The sequence below is a fragment of the Chelonoidis abingdonii genome, chromosome 9 (assembly GCF_003597395.2).
Source record: "Chelonoidis abingdonii isolate Lonesome George chromosome 9, CheloAbing_2.0, whole genome shotgun sequence".
Taxonomy (NCBI): domain Eukaryota; kingdom Metazoa; phylum Chordata; order Testudines; family Testudinidae; genus Chelonoidis; species Chelonoidis abingdonii.
In genome coordinates, this window is record NC_133777.1 from 37441111 (window position 1) to 37456789 (window position 15679).

General features: G+C 49.0%; 1 protein-coding gene across 2 annotated transcripts in view; it reads left to right on the plus strand.

Annotated features, from left to right (window-relative positions):
* SRL (sarcalumenin) overlaps nt 1-15679 on the plus strand; it is a 98869-nt gene that overhangs the window by 55196 nt on the left and 27994 nt on the right. For both annotated transcript variants that reach the window (XM_075069377.1, XM_075069378.1), the window contains exons 2-5: nt 5708-7135; nt 7196-7483; nt 11206-11304; nt 12864-12959. In XM_075069377.1, coding sequence (XP_074925478.1) covers nt 5708-7135; nt 7196-7483; nt 11206-11304; nt 12864-12959 — 1911 coding nt within the window. The remainder of the gene's footprint in view (nt 1-5707; nt 7136-7195; nt 7484-11205; nt 11305-12863; nt 12960-15679) is intronic.

A 15679-nucleotide genomic window follows, 5' to 3' on the forward strand; every position in this document is an offset into this window, starting at 1 on the left:
GAGATCTGTTAGGCCATGAAACACCCTCCCCAAGGAAAGGGTATTTTAGAGGGGACTGGACTATGCTGCAGGAGCAATCCTGAATGGCAGGCCTGGGTGTTGGGACAGGACCAGCTTCATAGCTGGAAGCCAGGTGTTGGAGAGCAGGAGATTTGGAGTCAGAGCAGCATGTTGCCGTTCCCTGATCCCACTGACTGGATGTGTGAATGTAGGGCTGTCAAGGTTCCTTCCCCACTCTGAACTTTAGGGTACAGATGTGGGGACCTGCATGCACACTTCTAAGCTTAATTACTAGTTTAGATCTGGTATCACTGCCACCATCCAGAATTTTCAGTGTCTGGATCAATCCCTGTCCCCCCAAAACTTTCCCCTCTCTGAGTAGCCTTGAGGGACTTCACCAATTCCCTGGTGAACACAGATCCAAACCCCTTGGATCTTAAAACAAGGAAAAATTAACCCTTCCCCCTTTTTTCCCCCCACCAGTCCCTGGTGAGTCCAGATCCAATCCCCTTGGATCTAAAAACAAGGAAAAATCAATCAGGTATTAAGAAAAAAAGGCTTTTAATCAAAGAAAAGAAAGGTAAAAATAATCTCTGTAAAATAAGGATGGAAAACACTTTACAGAGTAATCAGATTCATATAGTCTAGGGGAACCCCCTCTAGCCTTAGGTTCAAAGTTACAGCAAACAGAAGTAAAATCCTCTCAGCAAAAAGGAACATTTACAAGTGGAGAAAACAAAAATAAGACTAACACGCCTTGCCTGGCTGTTACTTACAAGTTTGAGACATGAGAGACTGGTTCAGAAAGATTTGGAGAGCCTGGATTGATGTCCGATCCCTCTTAGTCCCAAGAGCGAACAACCCCCAAAACAAAAAGCACAAACAAAATAGTTCCCCCCACCAAGATTTGGAAGTATCTTGTCCCCCTGTTGGTCCTCTGGTCAGGTGTCAGCCGGGGTTTACTGAGCTTCTTAACCCTTTACAGGTAAAAGAGACATTGACCCTTAACCATCTGTTTATGACAAGGGCAATGGCTCGTCTCTGCTGTGTCCCAATGTTCGCATTAGAGGGAGGCTTTGGGCTTCAGTCAGGAATGTCTGGGAATTGCTGTGAAAGGGGAAGGGGCTCTTGGAGGGCAGGCCCCAGCTCCTGGGTTGGTGACGCTATGAACTTCATGCTCAGTTTGTGCGACTGACCCCTTTGCTCCAGCCCCAGTGTCCCCAGGCGAGCGCTGAGATCAAAGAGCAATGAGACTCCCAGCAATACTGAACCCCTGAATCACCGGAGACCAGCGTCACCCCCTCCCTCTTCTCAGCCCCCCTCCATGCTCGCAGGCTGTCAGCTCTATGCGCTCCTCCCTGCACTGCCTGGCAGCCACAGCAGCATACCCCAGTGCCCAGGCTCAGCTCCCTTGTGGCTCACCCACCCACACGGCATCCAGCTGGGTCCCCCCACAAGCCTGACCCTTCCCTCCCTCCTCCTGGCTCTCACCACTAGGCTGCTCAGCCTCTCCTTGTTCCCCTCCTGCATCTCCTCCCCCAGCCCTGCTCCTCCTCCCTACCTACATGCCTCCAATCCATGCCCTGAGTCCCTCCCGCCACTGCTGTGCAGCCCTGATGCCCTCCCGCCCCGCCTCCCTCCCACCTTTGCCCGCTGCCCTCCTGCCTCCTTCCCCAACTCCCTCCGACCTCTGCCCTGCAGCCCAACACTCTCTCTTCCTTTTCTCACCCACCCACTGCCCCAACTCCCTCCCACCTCTGCCCACTGCCCTGACTCTTACATACATGACAGTATAGTATTAATGACCAACATGGTACCAGTTTGCATATGGTTCCTTAGATGACACCTGTTAGATACAGATTATGACAACACGGTGTTGGGGCAATGAGTGTAGAAGGCCTGATGTGGGTTATGGTATGGTGTGCACTGTGGGGTTCCCAGGGTCACAAAAGGTAACAGTGTTACTGTAAGGTACTTAGACTTCTGTAAGGCATTTGACTTAATAGTGTATGACATTTTGATTAAAAAAAACCCCTAGAAAGATATAAAATTAGCATGGTATTCATTAAATGGATTAAAAGCTGGCTAACTGACATGTCTCAAAATGTAACTGTAAGTGGGGAATCATTATCAAACTGGTCTGTTTCTGGTGGGATCGGTTCTTAGCCCCTATGCTAATTAACATTTTTATTAATGGCCTGGAAGAAAACCTAAAATCACCACTGATACAGAGTGCAGACACAAAAACTGGGGGAATGATGGTAAATACTGAAGAAGACAGGTCACTGATACAAGCGAGCTGGATTGCTTTGTAACCTGGGGTCATGCAAATAATGTGCATTTTAATATGACTAAGTGTAAATGTATACATCTGGAGGGGAAATGTAGGCCGTACTTATAGGATGGGGAACTCTATCCTAGGAAGCAGTGACTGAAAAAGATTTGGAGGTCACGGTGTATAATCAGCTGAACATGAGCTCCTAGTGCAACACTGGCCAAAAGGGCTAATGGGATCCTGGGTGCATTAACAGGGGAATATCAAGTAAGAGCAGCGATATTATTTTGCCTCTGTATTTGGCACTGGTGTGACCGCTGCTGGACTACTGGGTTTAGTTCAGGTGTCCACAACTCAAGAAGGATGTTGATAAATTGGAGAGGGGTCCAAGAAGAGCCACAAGAATGATTAAAGGATTAGAAAACCTCCCTTACAGTGACAGAGTTAAGGAGCTCAATCTATTTAGCATAACAAAGAGAAGGTTAAGGGGTGACTTGATTACAGTCTGTAAGTACCTACATGAGGAATACTTGATGGGCTCATCAATCTAGCAGAGAAAGGTCTAACACAACCCAACGGCTGGAAGTTGAAACTAGACAAATTCAGAATGGAAATAAGATGCAAATGTTTAATGGTGAGCGACATTAATCATTGTAACAACTGACCAAGAGTTGCGGTGGATTCTCTATGAATGGCCATTTTTAAATCAAGACTGAATGTTTATCTAAAAGATCTTCTCTGGGAATTATTTTGGGGAAGTTCAATGGTCTGTGTTCTACTAGAGGTCAGACTAGATGGTCAAAAGGGCCCTTCTGGCCTTGGACTCTCTGACCCTCTGCTCTGACTCCCTCCCACCTCTGGCCTGTTTCTCTTCGTCCTTCTCTCTCACCACCATCCCCTTCACAGCTCTGCTCTTCTCCACCTGTTCCATCTGCAGGGTCCTGTCCCATCTCTCCTTGCCAACTTCCCAGCTCTCCTGTGCCACTCCCCACTTCCCATCTCCATTGCTCTGCATGCATTCTGCACTGGACCCCCCTCAGCCACCTCCCACTTCATAGCCTTCCCACTTCTGAATTGAAACCCCATACAAGAGTGAGAGAGTGGGTACCACAGCTCTCCCCACGGGACTGACTTTGGTGAGCTACTGAAGGTGGCCAAGCAAACCACAGCAGAGGCATTAGCCCACAGCACCCCTCCTGCAGAGACCCTGCAGACTCACGCACTGTCTGACCATCTTTGGATATGTCTGTACTGCAGCAGGAGGTGTGATTCTCAGTTTGGGTAGACATACACAGGCTAGCTTTGGCTGAGCTAGCACACTAAAAATAGCAGCACAAACAGGGCAGCACAGGCAAGCCACCTGAGGACTTAGGGATGCAGATGGCACAGTACGCGGGCAGCTAGTCTGAGCTACTGCCCAGGCTACCATGGTTACACTGCTATTTTTGTCATACTGCAGTGATCCAAGCTAGTGTGTGTACGTCCACCTGATCTGGAAACTGCACCTCCCCACTGCAGTGTGGACAGACCCTCTGCGGCTGTTCTGTCCTGTTGCTGTGACCAGCTCGCTGCTGCTCATGTCCATGTGCTGGAGTGTTGCAGGAGTGGCTTGCCCTTGCTGTTATTTACACTACAGGCCAAACCAAACGCAGTGATTGGAATCTTTTAAAAGCAGGTTATTTTTTCTGGTGCTTTGCTCTTCTAATCCAGCACCTGGCTGCTCTGAGTGCCCGTTACAAGGGTTCAGTGTACAGGGAATCAGTCACTGAGCAACCATCTCTACTGCTCAGGGGAAACTGCAGGATAGCCCCTGAACAGGGAGGCCTGGGGAAAGAAACTGATCTATCAGGGTCAAGTCGCACAGTGCAGGATCTGGGTCCGAATGATCATAAAGGCCAGGAGCATTCAGGTCCTAGGTTTGACCATGCTTCTCTCTCCGGTAGCAGTATGAACAGAGACTGCGCTCTCCTAAGTGCAGGTGCTAGTGCCTGCAGGATGAGGTCTGCTGGGCTGAACTGAGCTCTGTGTATGGCCTGACTGGCTGGGCAGGGCAATGCTTTGAGATCCTTGGATACAAAGTGCTAGCATGCCAAGCATTGCTGTTAATAGTAGTGCGAAGCACTGTGCTGGGTGAGACTGGACAGTGCTGGGCTGGAGGGCAGCGGGGCACTTCCCACACTTTCTCCAACACAGCATTTAGGAACATGGCCAGTGGGAGGACCATCAAAGGGTCACGGGAGAAGACTACAGGAATGGCCCATGTCAAGCTCTGGTTGCTATCTGAGAGAGCCTGACAGTGCTACCCCTTTTTCCTCCCTGAGGATGGTACTTTCTGGTTGGCATCTGCTTGCCAGCTGGAGTACAAAGGAATTATTCCCTTTTGAAATGCGTCCCTGGTATGTGGACATTAGACTTTTCAGGGGATTATTCAGATTAGTAGCAACTGTTTGTGACAGAGACACTATAGCCAGTAATGCTTTATTTTAAGTATCTGTTGACTAATGTTGAATTACAGAGGGGGGCCCATGGAAAACGCAGGTAACATCTCCCGGAATGCAGAATGAATTCATTGCATTCCAGTCAGTTTCAAAGAGCGGCAAATGTTTTCCTAATGAAAGGCCACTCACAATAAATAGCACTCTAGCATGGACTCTGGGTCAGCTGCACCCTCAAATCTATTCACAGGGGTCCGCTCCTCTTGTGGTTAGTACATTCTGCATCCCCCTTCCTTCAGCTCTCACCCTCACCTCTACTATCAATCCAGCTAAACTCCAATTGGTATGCAAGAAACAGGATGTGGAAATAACCGTTTATAATTTGCCACACACAAGTGGCTTTTCAAATATAAACGTTCTGGGCTAAGCTTCCCTCTACCCACCCCCCATCCCATCCAGTATATGTATAAAAGGTCACTTTCCTTGAGAATTTTCTACTGTTCACATTTGTTCCAAACACTGCTTCTGCTGAGGTGGACCACAAGGGGCAGAAGGGTTCTAGCAAAAGGCAAGACCCAGAGGGAACAATTGCTGGTATGACTTACTGGGGCTAAGAGCTTTTTGGCAGTAATCTCCTAAATACTGTCCATGTAATATAAGATATTCTCCCCAACAAACACCTGTTTGCATCCGATTTATTGATAGGAGTATTAAAAGCAAAATGGCACCAAAGATGGTTTTTGATGCCCATGGATCAACAGGAATAGTATTAAAATTCATTTATAACAGCCTCAAAATAGAGATTTTGTAACATTCTGGGACTCCATATGCAGCTTCCTTTTAGTAAGCAACTGAGTTTTACCCCCACATCACACGGACACATGCATGTGTGACTGTGAGCACACACACATATTGTGTAGGCACATGTAGGCTCTTTTGAGGAGAAGAACAGAATCAGCCTCAGATAAAACTGACTGCTAATGTTCTAATCATTTAGAATTGCAAGTTTCTGCCTCGGGGGGCACTGAAGATGTTGCCAATTTTGTTGAGAATCACTTATCAGCTGGAGACCAGAGCCTAGAGGGGAACGAAGGGGTACTTTGCCCAAACTCTGTACCTCCAGAGAAGACTGTTCTCCTCCAGCCTGCAGACAGCAATGAGGCAGCAGCCCAGGAAAGGAGCGGAATGCCACATGACTGTGGTTCCAAGACAGGTGCTGATATAAATATCCCTGTTGATGGCTTGAACAATGACAGCCAAGAGGAGGACAATGACATGAACATTGCTAATGCTTTTTCATCGGTTTCAGAACATGATGCTGCCACAGGCAGCAATGCTGATGGAAGCGAGATTGTGGCGAGAGAGACGGAGCCAGCAGAAGGGACTCCTCTCCCAGGGGAAGACATGGAAGAGCTGCTGGCCAAAGAACAGCCCGGAGGCAGCAGGAGTGAAGCTGCAAAGGAGAGCAAGGAGGAGAAGGAGCTCCATGTGGCAGGGGTAGAAATCAGGCTGGAAGAGGCTGGGAGGAAAGAGGACAGGCAAAACTCTCCTCCTGCCACAGCAGGGAGTTTTGAAGAGAGCACCCACCTCCCTGCAGAAGAGAGGCAGGTTTTCCAGCATGGTACAAAGGCTCTGGCTAGAGAGGAGGTAGCAGCAGCAGAGCGCCACTCAGGGCCTGACGATGGGAAAGATGCTGCCAACAAGGAAAGCGAAGTCGGTGAGGCCTCCCAGAGGAGCATGCCGCCTTCGCCAGCCAACGGGGAATCGCCTCCTCAGGGAGATGCACATAGGGCTGAACCTGTTCTAGCAGAGCCAGGAACTCTTGAGGAAGAGGGGACACAGCTGGAAGAAGGCTCTAAAGAAGACAAGAGCCGTATTCCACATGCTAACCAAGGTGCCGAATCTCACATGCAAGGTGGGAATCATGCAAACAAGCAAGACAAAGAAGTCTCTGCCTCAGAGACCAGTCATGTCTCTGGGGACCCTCTTGGGGGCAATGGACTAGCTGCAAAAGAGAAGGAACCTGATTCAGGCAACAGAACTGGTGACAGTCCTGTGGGAGAGACCACCACTGATGGCCAGGCAGCGGAAAGGGACCGAGAGGAACCAAGCACTGCCTCTGCTGAGGCAGTAGGAGAAAACCCTAACTTGGAAGCAGAGGAGTCTGAAGAAAGTTCAGAGGAAGAGGATGATGACCAGGAAGAGTCTGAGGAAGAGAGTGATGACTCAGCAGAGGAAGAGAGTGATGACTCGGCAGAGGAAGAGAAAGAGGCGGCTGGCTTGGCAGAGGAAAAGGGTGGTGATCCGACAGAGACAGAGGAAGAGAGGGCTGGCCCAGCAGAGGAAGAGGAAGAGGGGACTGGCCTCGTAGAGGGGGCTGACCTGGCAGAAGAAGAGAGTGGTCATCTGGCAGAGGCAGAGGGTGGTGATGAGGCAGAGGGGGCTGGCCTGGCAGAGGAAGAGGGTGGTGATCCGGCAGAGGCAGAGCCTGAAGAAGTCATTGCCCCAGATGTCCGAGTGGCTGCTAGTGACATGGAAGACCACGGCCATGTCAAAGAGGAAGAGATCAGTGGAGTGGAAGCTAAGTCTGATTCTGCAGGCCAGAAGAATGCACCCCACAGAGACATGGAGCAGGACAAAGCTCACTCTCACAAGAGTAACCCAGCTGTAGCAGGAAGCCTTTCCATGGATGCGCAGTTAGTGGCAGAGACAGAGAGCCCACCAGGCAACAACCGTCTTCCTGCTGCTGCTGTGCCTGACCCCAGACAAATAGGTCTGACTTTTTTGTTACTAGGTGTGCTAGTAGTAACAGCCTAACAGCAAGGGCATTGGTTAGTATCAAACCCAGAGCGCTGCTGAGCTTGGCAGACTTTAAAATGCACCCAGTGCACGGCCCTTGTTCTAACGCTTGTGCTTTCAGTGTGTGACCCCAACCAGCTGCTCAGACCGGAAATCCCTGTCCTGCCACAGCCAGGAGGGGTGGCACTGGTGATATGGGGTGGTAATGGGCTGCGGTTAGTACTTGGTAATGGGAGATGAAGGCTTTCATCCCTTGGGCATTAGGTTGAATTAGTACAAGGTCAACAGCGGCGAATATCCATTGCCGTCTGACAGTTCTGCCATGGCCTGCATGAAATGAAGTGTTATGTTCCTTCCCCGTTTCCCAGGAACAGGTTGTCTAGCTCCACCCCAGTTAGCATCTGTTGAGAGCCTCAATAGAGATGCCAAGGACTCCGGGCCATGGCAACTGAACTCCTCTCTCAGCACTACTGGTGGTCCCTTCAGGATGGGGCACATTGGCAGGGAGTGAACTGGGCAAAGGTTGCCCTGGATTTGTTCTGTGGATAAAAACAGAAATCCATGTCCAGGAGCCAACATGGCCACTTTCACCAGCATTGGATTCATGTCCTAATACTTCTAAAGGCAAAGGACCCTGGTTTTTCACAGCTCCGTGCTTTGTGCAGTCATTGATACCAGTGCAAAGTGAGTGTTAACATTCTGCTGTGATAGTGATTGACACCACTTTGTACCAGTGGGGTAGTCCAGAATGGACAGCTAGCGGAATGCCCCTGCCAGTGTGACCTCACGGAACAAAATGGCATGCTCCATGCAGCAAATGGACCAGGACACTGTTCCGCTGCAGTCCGGTCCTAATGCACCAGTGCTTTGCACTGGCATAGATGATTACACAGGCCATGAGCAGCAGAGAGCCAGGTCCAAGGAATACAGACACTCTAAAATACTCCACACCTTTCACACAACAAGGCAATTTAAGAGTCGGCACAGACAATACAAGAGAATTGGATCTAGACTGAGTGATGTGTCCAGTGTACACCAGTTTGCAAAGCTATCAGAATCAAATTAAGGTGAATGAGCTATCCTGGGAATAGCAGGTTAGAACCCTGAGCTTTCAGCTGGGAAAACAACAAGGAGTCCAATGGCACTTTAAAGACTAACTGATTTATTTGGGCATAAGCTTTTGTGGGTAAAAGAACACTTCTTCAGATGCATGGCCATGCATCTGAAGAAGTGGTTTTTTACCCACGAAAGCTTATGCCCAAATAAATCTGTTAGTCTTTAAGGTGCCACCAGACTCCTTGTTGTTTTTGTGGATACAGACTAACATGGCTACCCCCTGATACTTCGCTTGCGAGTCACTCATGATGCCCCTTAGTGATAATCCCTTCCAAAGATGTGAATTCCAAGGGAAGTCTTAGATAAGTCTTAAACACAGTCCCAGTTCTTCCCAGATTGCATTATTGTTTCAGAAGGCGCTCTCTGAGCAGTGCTGGGATTGTTTTCCCCAGAGCGCTGGGAAGGGAAAGGTGGATGGATGAACTGGGCATTCAGATTAATGCCAGATCATGAAAAAAGGAGGCCTATGTCCTGCTCCTGCAACGTGCAGCTCATGGGCAGAATGCAAACCCAGGCAGAACCTCATTGACTTCAGCGGCGTTTGGTGTGGTCATAGCCACCCGCTCTCACACTACATAGTGCAGGATCGGGGCCCTAGATTTTCCCAAGAAGCCGGCAGAAAGCTGGTAAAATTCTAAATTGCACAGCCTGCACACGCCAGTCAGTCACAGGTGAGTTTGTGGGTGAACAATGAATAATTATCTGTCCCATGTTTTCTTTGGACCTACTCATGAAATCTGTCACATAAATTTTTCAGCCTTTGTCACTGATTAGCATGACGAGCCCCAGCTCCCCTCTCCTCCCTTCCCTTTGCTTAGTGCTGCGCTGTAACATACGGACCTACTGAGCGAGCTGCTGGTGCCCAGAAGTAACCAGAGCTGAGTCTCTGTGGCTTTTTTTGGCAAATCCAAACGACCTTTCTTTGCATGACGTATGCACTTCAGTTCAGGTTCTCAGGCTAGTGAGGAGCGTGAGAACAAGAGCTGCCCATGTGGTGAGTGGTGGCTCTATTCCCAACCCAACAGGATGGGCTGGGAAGATGTTTGGTCACAGAGCTGTTTGCAAACCATTCTTGAGCCTAGGGCCCAATCTTGCACTTGCTGCTTTCAGAGCGAGCTTTGCCACTGACACTAATAGCAACTAATGCATCTATAGAGGTCAACATACCTACAAGGCCAGGCACACACCCCTGTGTGATACATCATGCTGCAAACGCTTTGAGCACTAATGTTCATATTGACATTAAGTGGAGGTTTAGCTATATAGCCCTACTCTGTTCCAAGCAGTTTGTCTCGTGCTACAGCCCTCTTCCCCTACGCTGATCTAGTGGTGGTGTTATTACAGTAGCAGCTAGAGGCTCTAACCAAAAGCAGTGCCCCCGTTATGCCAGGTGCTGTACAAACACATAGGCAGGGCCAGACCCTTTCCCAATGAGCTGATAGTCTAAATGGCCAAAACACACAAATGGTAGGTGAAGGGAAAGATTATTCTCCCCATTTGAGAGATGGAGAAACTGAGGCCCAGTGATGTAAAGTGACTTGTCCAGGGTCACCCACGGATTCTGTGGCACAGCCAGGAGTTGAACCTGGGTGTGGCGAGCGGCAGGCCGGGGCTGTCTGGCAGGGCCATGTTGCCTCATCCAGCAGCCTCCGTTGTCAATATCAGCACATTTCATTTTCACTTTTGGTTTGTAAAGAGTGGACGTGGGAGGTGTTTAACTCTTCTGCAGATAGATGCCTGGGTGGAGAGACAGAGGGGATACCAGACTAAAGCCAGGCGTTAGCACTATTGCTATGCAGGAGTTGTAGTTCGGGTCTGACCAGCTGCAGGTGAAGACATATTGAAATCTTTCTGCCCATATCAGCACCAGGGCAGGAACTGCTATCCAGCAAGCTGGCATGTGCAAGTTGATCAGCTGAACATATTGCTTAATGGTTTTCTTTATTATCAAGCATCCCTTTCAGATGAATATTTTGCATTCAAAGGATTGATGTCAAGCTCTTATTTCTTAGTTTGCCGACAGGCATGGTGGAGTCTCCATCATTGGCCATTTTTATATCAGGATTGGATGTTTTTTAAAGCTGTGCTGTAGTTGAGAGGGAGTTATTCTGGGAAAATTCTCTGGGCAGGTGTGATACAGACGAGATGATCAGAATGTTCCTTTCTGGCCTTGGAATCTATGAATCTGTGACTTTCCAAATCAGGAGGAACATGCCAACAGGACTAAGTGGGTCAGTTGCTGGTCTCTCTCCAGAACCACATAGAAAGATCACCACATTGCAAAGCCGTAATTACAACTGGCACCAACAGACACCTCTGTTGGGAGCCTCAGCAAAGTTTTGCAAGAGAGGGAGAGAGGGGAGGGAGGGGGAAACGAGTCTCTGCAGTAAGAACCAAGCAATGAGCCAAACCCATTAATGACTTAGCCATTCAAAGATTCTTCCCTGGCAAGGGGGTTAAAGATGCTTCTCAGCCCCCTCTGTGGCCAGGGAGTCACTCACCATGTCATGCTGTGGTTTGTGTGTTCTTCTTAGCCTTGTTTTCAGACATGCCTAATGGGCTGTTTTCCTTTTTCTCCAGAAGAGACAGAAGATGTTGGGGAGACTGCCAAGAGGGACCGGTCCCATATAGAGAGCACCCTTAAACTGGGTGAGGCTAAACCTGCAGACGACTACTCAGGTAGGAGCCTGGCAACAGGTGTGCACAAAGGGGGCGGGGTAGGAAGTACACTCAGGAAGCAAGTAGGTGGTTGGGTGCAGTGGGGGCCCCAATCTATTGCAGACATAGAGCCTGGGATTTGGGGAGATTCTGTGGCTTCTGGGCCCAGGTCGTGGGAGATGGCCATTTATCCAGCAGCCTCTAAGCACAGACTTGTTACACATGCATAACAAGAGGAGAAGAGCCCATACTCCCATCTCTGAAAGACAGAATCATGTAGTTAAACAAAAAGCACTAGAGGAATGTCTTTTTTGTTGTTGTTGTCTTAAATCTTGTTTCTTACAAAGCTGGTAACTTTTCACGTTCTCCTTCAGTTTCTTGCCTCTTAAATGCTTATCTTTCCCCTGGATTTCCATTGTTCCGATAGTTCTAAGATGTACACATGGTGTGCGTAAGAAGGAAGCTCAGATAAGTCTAGAGAGCCACAAAAATAAGAACAGACATAAGCTCCCCTCAAAGCCCACCCAATCCAGCCCAGCCCTGAACATTTACTGAGGGGCAAAAAAGTTTTGAGCAACTTTTAAAGTTTTATTTTTCATTTTTGAAACTTATCATTTGCTGCTGCACTCCCCAGTGTCTGCTGAGACTAGATGAAGAAGCACCAAAATACTGTGGGAAGAGCTGTTTCTGCCACTCTTCTGGCCTGTAGAAATGAAGATGTACTGGGCATGTCATAGAAAGCCTGTTCTCACTGGCACCCAGACACTACAATGAAGGGCCTTTTAGGAATTTGTATTTCAAATATTAAATAGTAATGAATCTTGTGATTTCTTACCCAACGTACCAATACATTTACAGGTTTGGAGAAGGCTGGGGAAAGCATCTGGAGTGAAATCCTGGCCATAATGATGCCAATGAGACTTCTGCCAGGATTTCACACCTGAACTTCTGGGTACTTATTTGAACCAACCCTTTAAACCTATTGACCTTCTCCCATCACTAATGGAAAACTAGAGAAAGTTCTAAGGCTTAAGAGGGGTGGGAGGTGGGAGTGGAATCATGCCAGAACCACAGGATTGCTTCCTCTGTGTCTTTTATGGGTGCTTCCAGAGAAGCAAATCAAAACTGAACGGCTACAGCCAGGCAGCAGCTACCTCCCAGTGAACAGAGGTTAATGCCACCAGAACAGCTCATGGGACAGGCCTGGAATCTGCCAGCCCTTCTCTAACTACAGCTCTTAATCTGGAGCATCTCAAAGGGTTTTATTCTGTGGTACTGTATTTTCTAAAGACGGGAACATAGGACTAGGGCATCTCCCTGGTCGTTGACTCAGGTCCCCTGCTATCATGAGATTTCGTGCCCGTTCTTAATACCTGTCCCAACCAGAAATCTCTATCCACGAGAGGCCTCCTATTCCAACAGCCAAATGGAGATTTGTTTGCTTGTTTATCTGCACTGCCTCTGTGTGTGTACATGAAAGAGAGCCAGGGAGGTAAAGAAGATGGTCAGAACACCAGAGGCATCTTGGGAGTAGCTTTAAGTTTGATTTGTTTCTATTTTATCACCCCTTGAACCTGTAGCAACACTGCAGCGGTTGAGGAAGATCTATCACTCCTCCATCAAACCCCTGGAGCAGTCCTACAGATACAACGAGCTCAGGCAACATGAGATCACAGGTAAAGCTGAGGGGCAGTAGGGATGCATCGGGCTCAGTCAGTGTTCTGCTGTGCATAGCTTCAGAGTACAAACACTGGATCTGTGGAAGACCTCAAATGTTGAGTCTTCCTTTGCAGCAGACAAAGAGATCCAGAGAGTGTTGTTACCTGGGTCCCAAGCAGCCCAGCGCAGCGGGTTTCAGTGTGTGGGAATTCTGTGTGTGCACATTGGCTTTTTAGATCCCTGTATAACGTCACCTCAATCAGTGGGAACAATTCCTCCTTTTCCCTGGTGCAGTGCATCAGTGCACTGAGCTGATGAGCCTCAAGGGCCTGGCTCTGCACTGCCGGCACCTGCGCAGTCAGGGGCACCTGTGCCATGTGCATGTGAAACGCTGTCCGATTAGGACCCTCCACTCACCCAACAGGGGTGCTTTCTTCCCATGCTGCATGGGTGTGAATCACTGCACAAGGCCCAGAGAACCAGCCCTCAAGAAGGCACAGGACAGCTGGCTCACAAGGAGGCTTAGGGTGTCTGAACCCTCTAAGGAGTAATAATTCTGTAACACTCTGTCCTGTTAAGAACCAGACACAGATGGGTGAGCTGCTTCTCCTGCATCTCTTCTTCTGGGTGCAAGATTTTGGCCTAACTTCTCTTTCCAGGGGAGTGGATGACTCAGCGGGTGTGATGGAACGTGGAGCTTTTTAGCTCCAGGTCATTAGTAATGGAAATTCGGCCTAGGCCAGTCGTGATCAAAGGCTGGTCCTCTGATGGCTGTGCTAGGGCCTGCTAGTAATTGCTAAGCCCTAATGGTGTGCTTGGTCCACTCCAAAGGAGGTAAGAACGGCCGCTGCTCCAAGGAGCTTGCAGACTACACTAGGCCCTTGCAATCTGCGTGACATGGCAGCCGCATGGCCCCATTTCTAATGCATTAGTGTCAACATCACAAAACCCTGTTGGCAGCCTCAACAGAGGAGCCAAGGTCTGAGGTCCCAATTCAACGGGAAAACTCACATGCTCAAAGTTAGGCACATGTACCTTGCTGAACTGGGGCCTGGACGGAACCGTGGAGACGAAATGCTCCTCTCTGCTCTAGAGCCGGCCGTACTAGATTGGGGTGAGGCACATCAGTTGGGGTGGGCCGGCGATGCTTGCCCTGCTGCTACCTATGCTACACCTGCCCTCTGGGCCTTTTACTCATGCTACAAAAAAGATAATTAGCCTCTGGGGATGTAGAGGATCACTCCATAGCAGAGTCCTGGAGTTTATCCTTATTGCAAGGAGCTGATCTGTGGCTTATGCCTTCCCTGCTCCCCACACCCTCAATCCCACTCAGGATGCAAATTCCACTCACCACATTGTAGGTTCCCCCATTACTATGGTATATCTGCCCCTCCTCCAGGTGCTACCGTCCCCTCACTTGGTTCAGCATTACTCTCTATTCCACACATATCTGCCATTGCAGCTGTTCTCAGCTGAGCTACTATAGCCCAGCAATTTAAACAGCCCATTATCCATATTTTGCCTTTAGAGAGCCAATCAGACATGCCGGTTCCCTCAGAAGCTATAGCTTTACGGGCCTGGTAGGAGTCTACACCAAGCTCAGCACCTTGTATCTGCAACATTATTTTTGTATAACTCGATTTTGCGAAGCGATGAAAAGGGTCATCATCCAGCAAGTCCTTCCAGAGCTCCTGCCTCCAAACGGGGCCATATCTCCAGCCCCTCGGCAGCGTCTCCTCTTTATGCTCTTTGAGATAGTCTTGGTTGGATCTTTGATATTTCAAAACTGCCAGTGCAAAAAAGACCAACCACAAAACACTTCAGTGCATACTCAGTGCTCCGTGGGCTGTAGCAGAAAGACACACTTCTACCCATCATAACCACATGCTAGGAACTCCCTGCATCCATGCCCCATTCCTCCTCCACTCCTCCCCCTGAAGCATGGTGGCTCCAATCAGTGACTCCATTTCAGTTCCGTCAAAGCTGCTTCTTTTTGCAAATGCTGCATAGCCGGTGCTTGTGCTCGGCTCTGATTAATATTTGGGCATTGCAGATGGTTTGCTCTGAAATCACCTGAACTTTAATAATTCCCAGCCTTTGTTCTCTGACTTTTCACTTCGCCTCTGTGTGCATGCATGGGAGTGTGTGCACGCCCATGTGTGGGTTCTGCAGTCTTGGCACAACAGTCCTTTACAAGGTGTAGAAAGGCATGCAGCATTGCAGGATGCTTGTGACAGCGATGTGATCCTCACTTTGGCATTGCCTGGAGCTGGGGCCAGGGGAGCGGGAAGTGGAATTCCAGTTTAGCAGGTAGAGGAACATGCTTGATTATGCACGGACAAGTCTCTTTGTTATTGACACTATCAGGTTGTCATTTCCAAGCCAGAAAATTTAACACAAATTCCAAAAGAGCCACAGAACAGCAAAGGTGGGTGGGGAGTGTTGTTCAGGGAATGTCAACACGGCTAAGGCCACTGGGCACAGTAGTGTAGACACATGGTGCAGCAACAGAAGGGATTTTTACATCCCCTTGAGAGGCAGTAGTTACGTCAACACAAGAATTCTTCCGTCAACCTAGCTGCATCAACAGTGGCGGGGACAGGGGGCAGGTCATACAGGGCCTGGAATTATTCACAGCACTGAGTCATGTAGCTAAATCAACCTACATTTTAGGTATAGACTAGGCCTCAGACTCGCCAAACAGGGATTTCGCCCTCCCCTGCCTCCCAAACACACA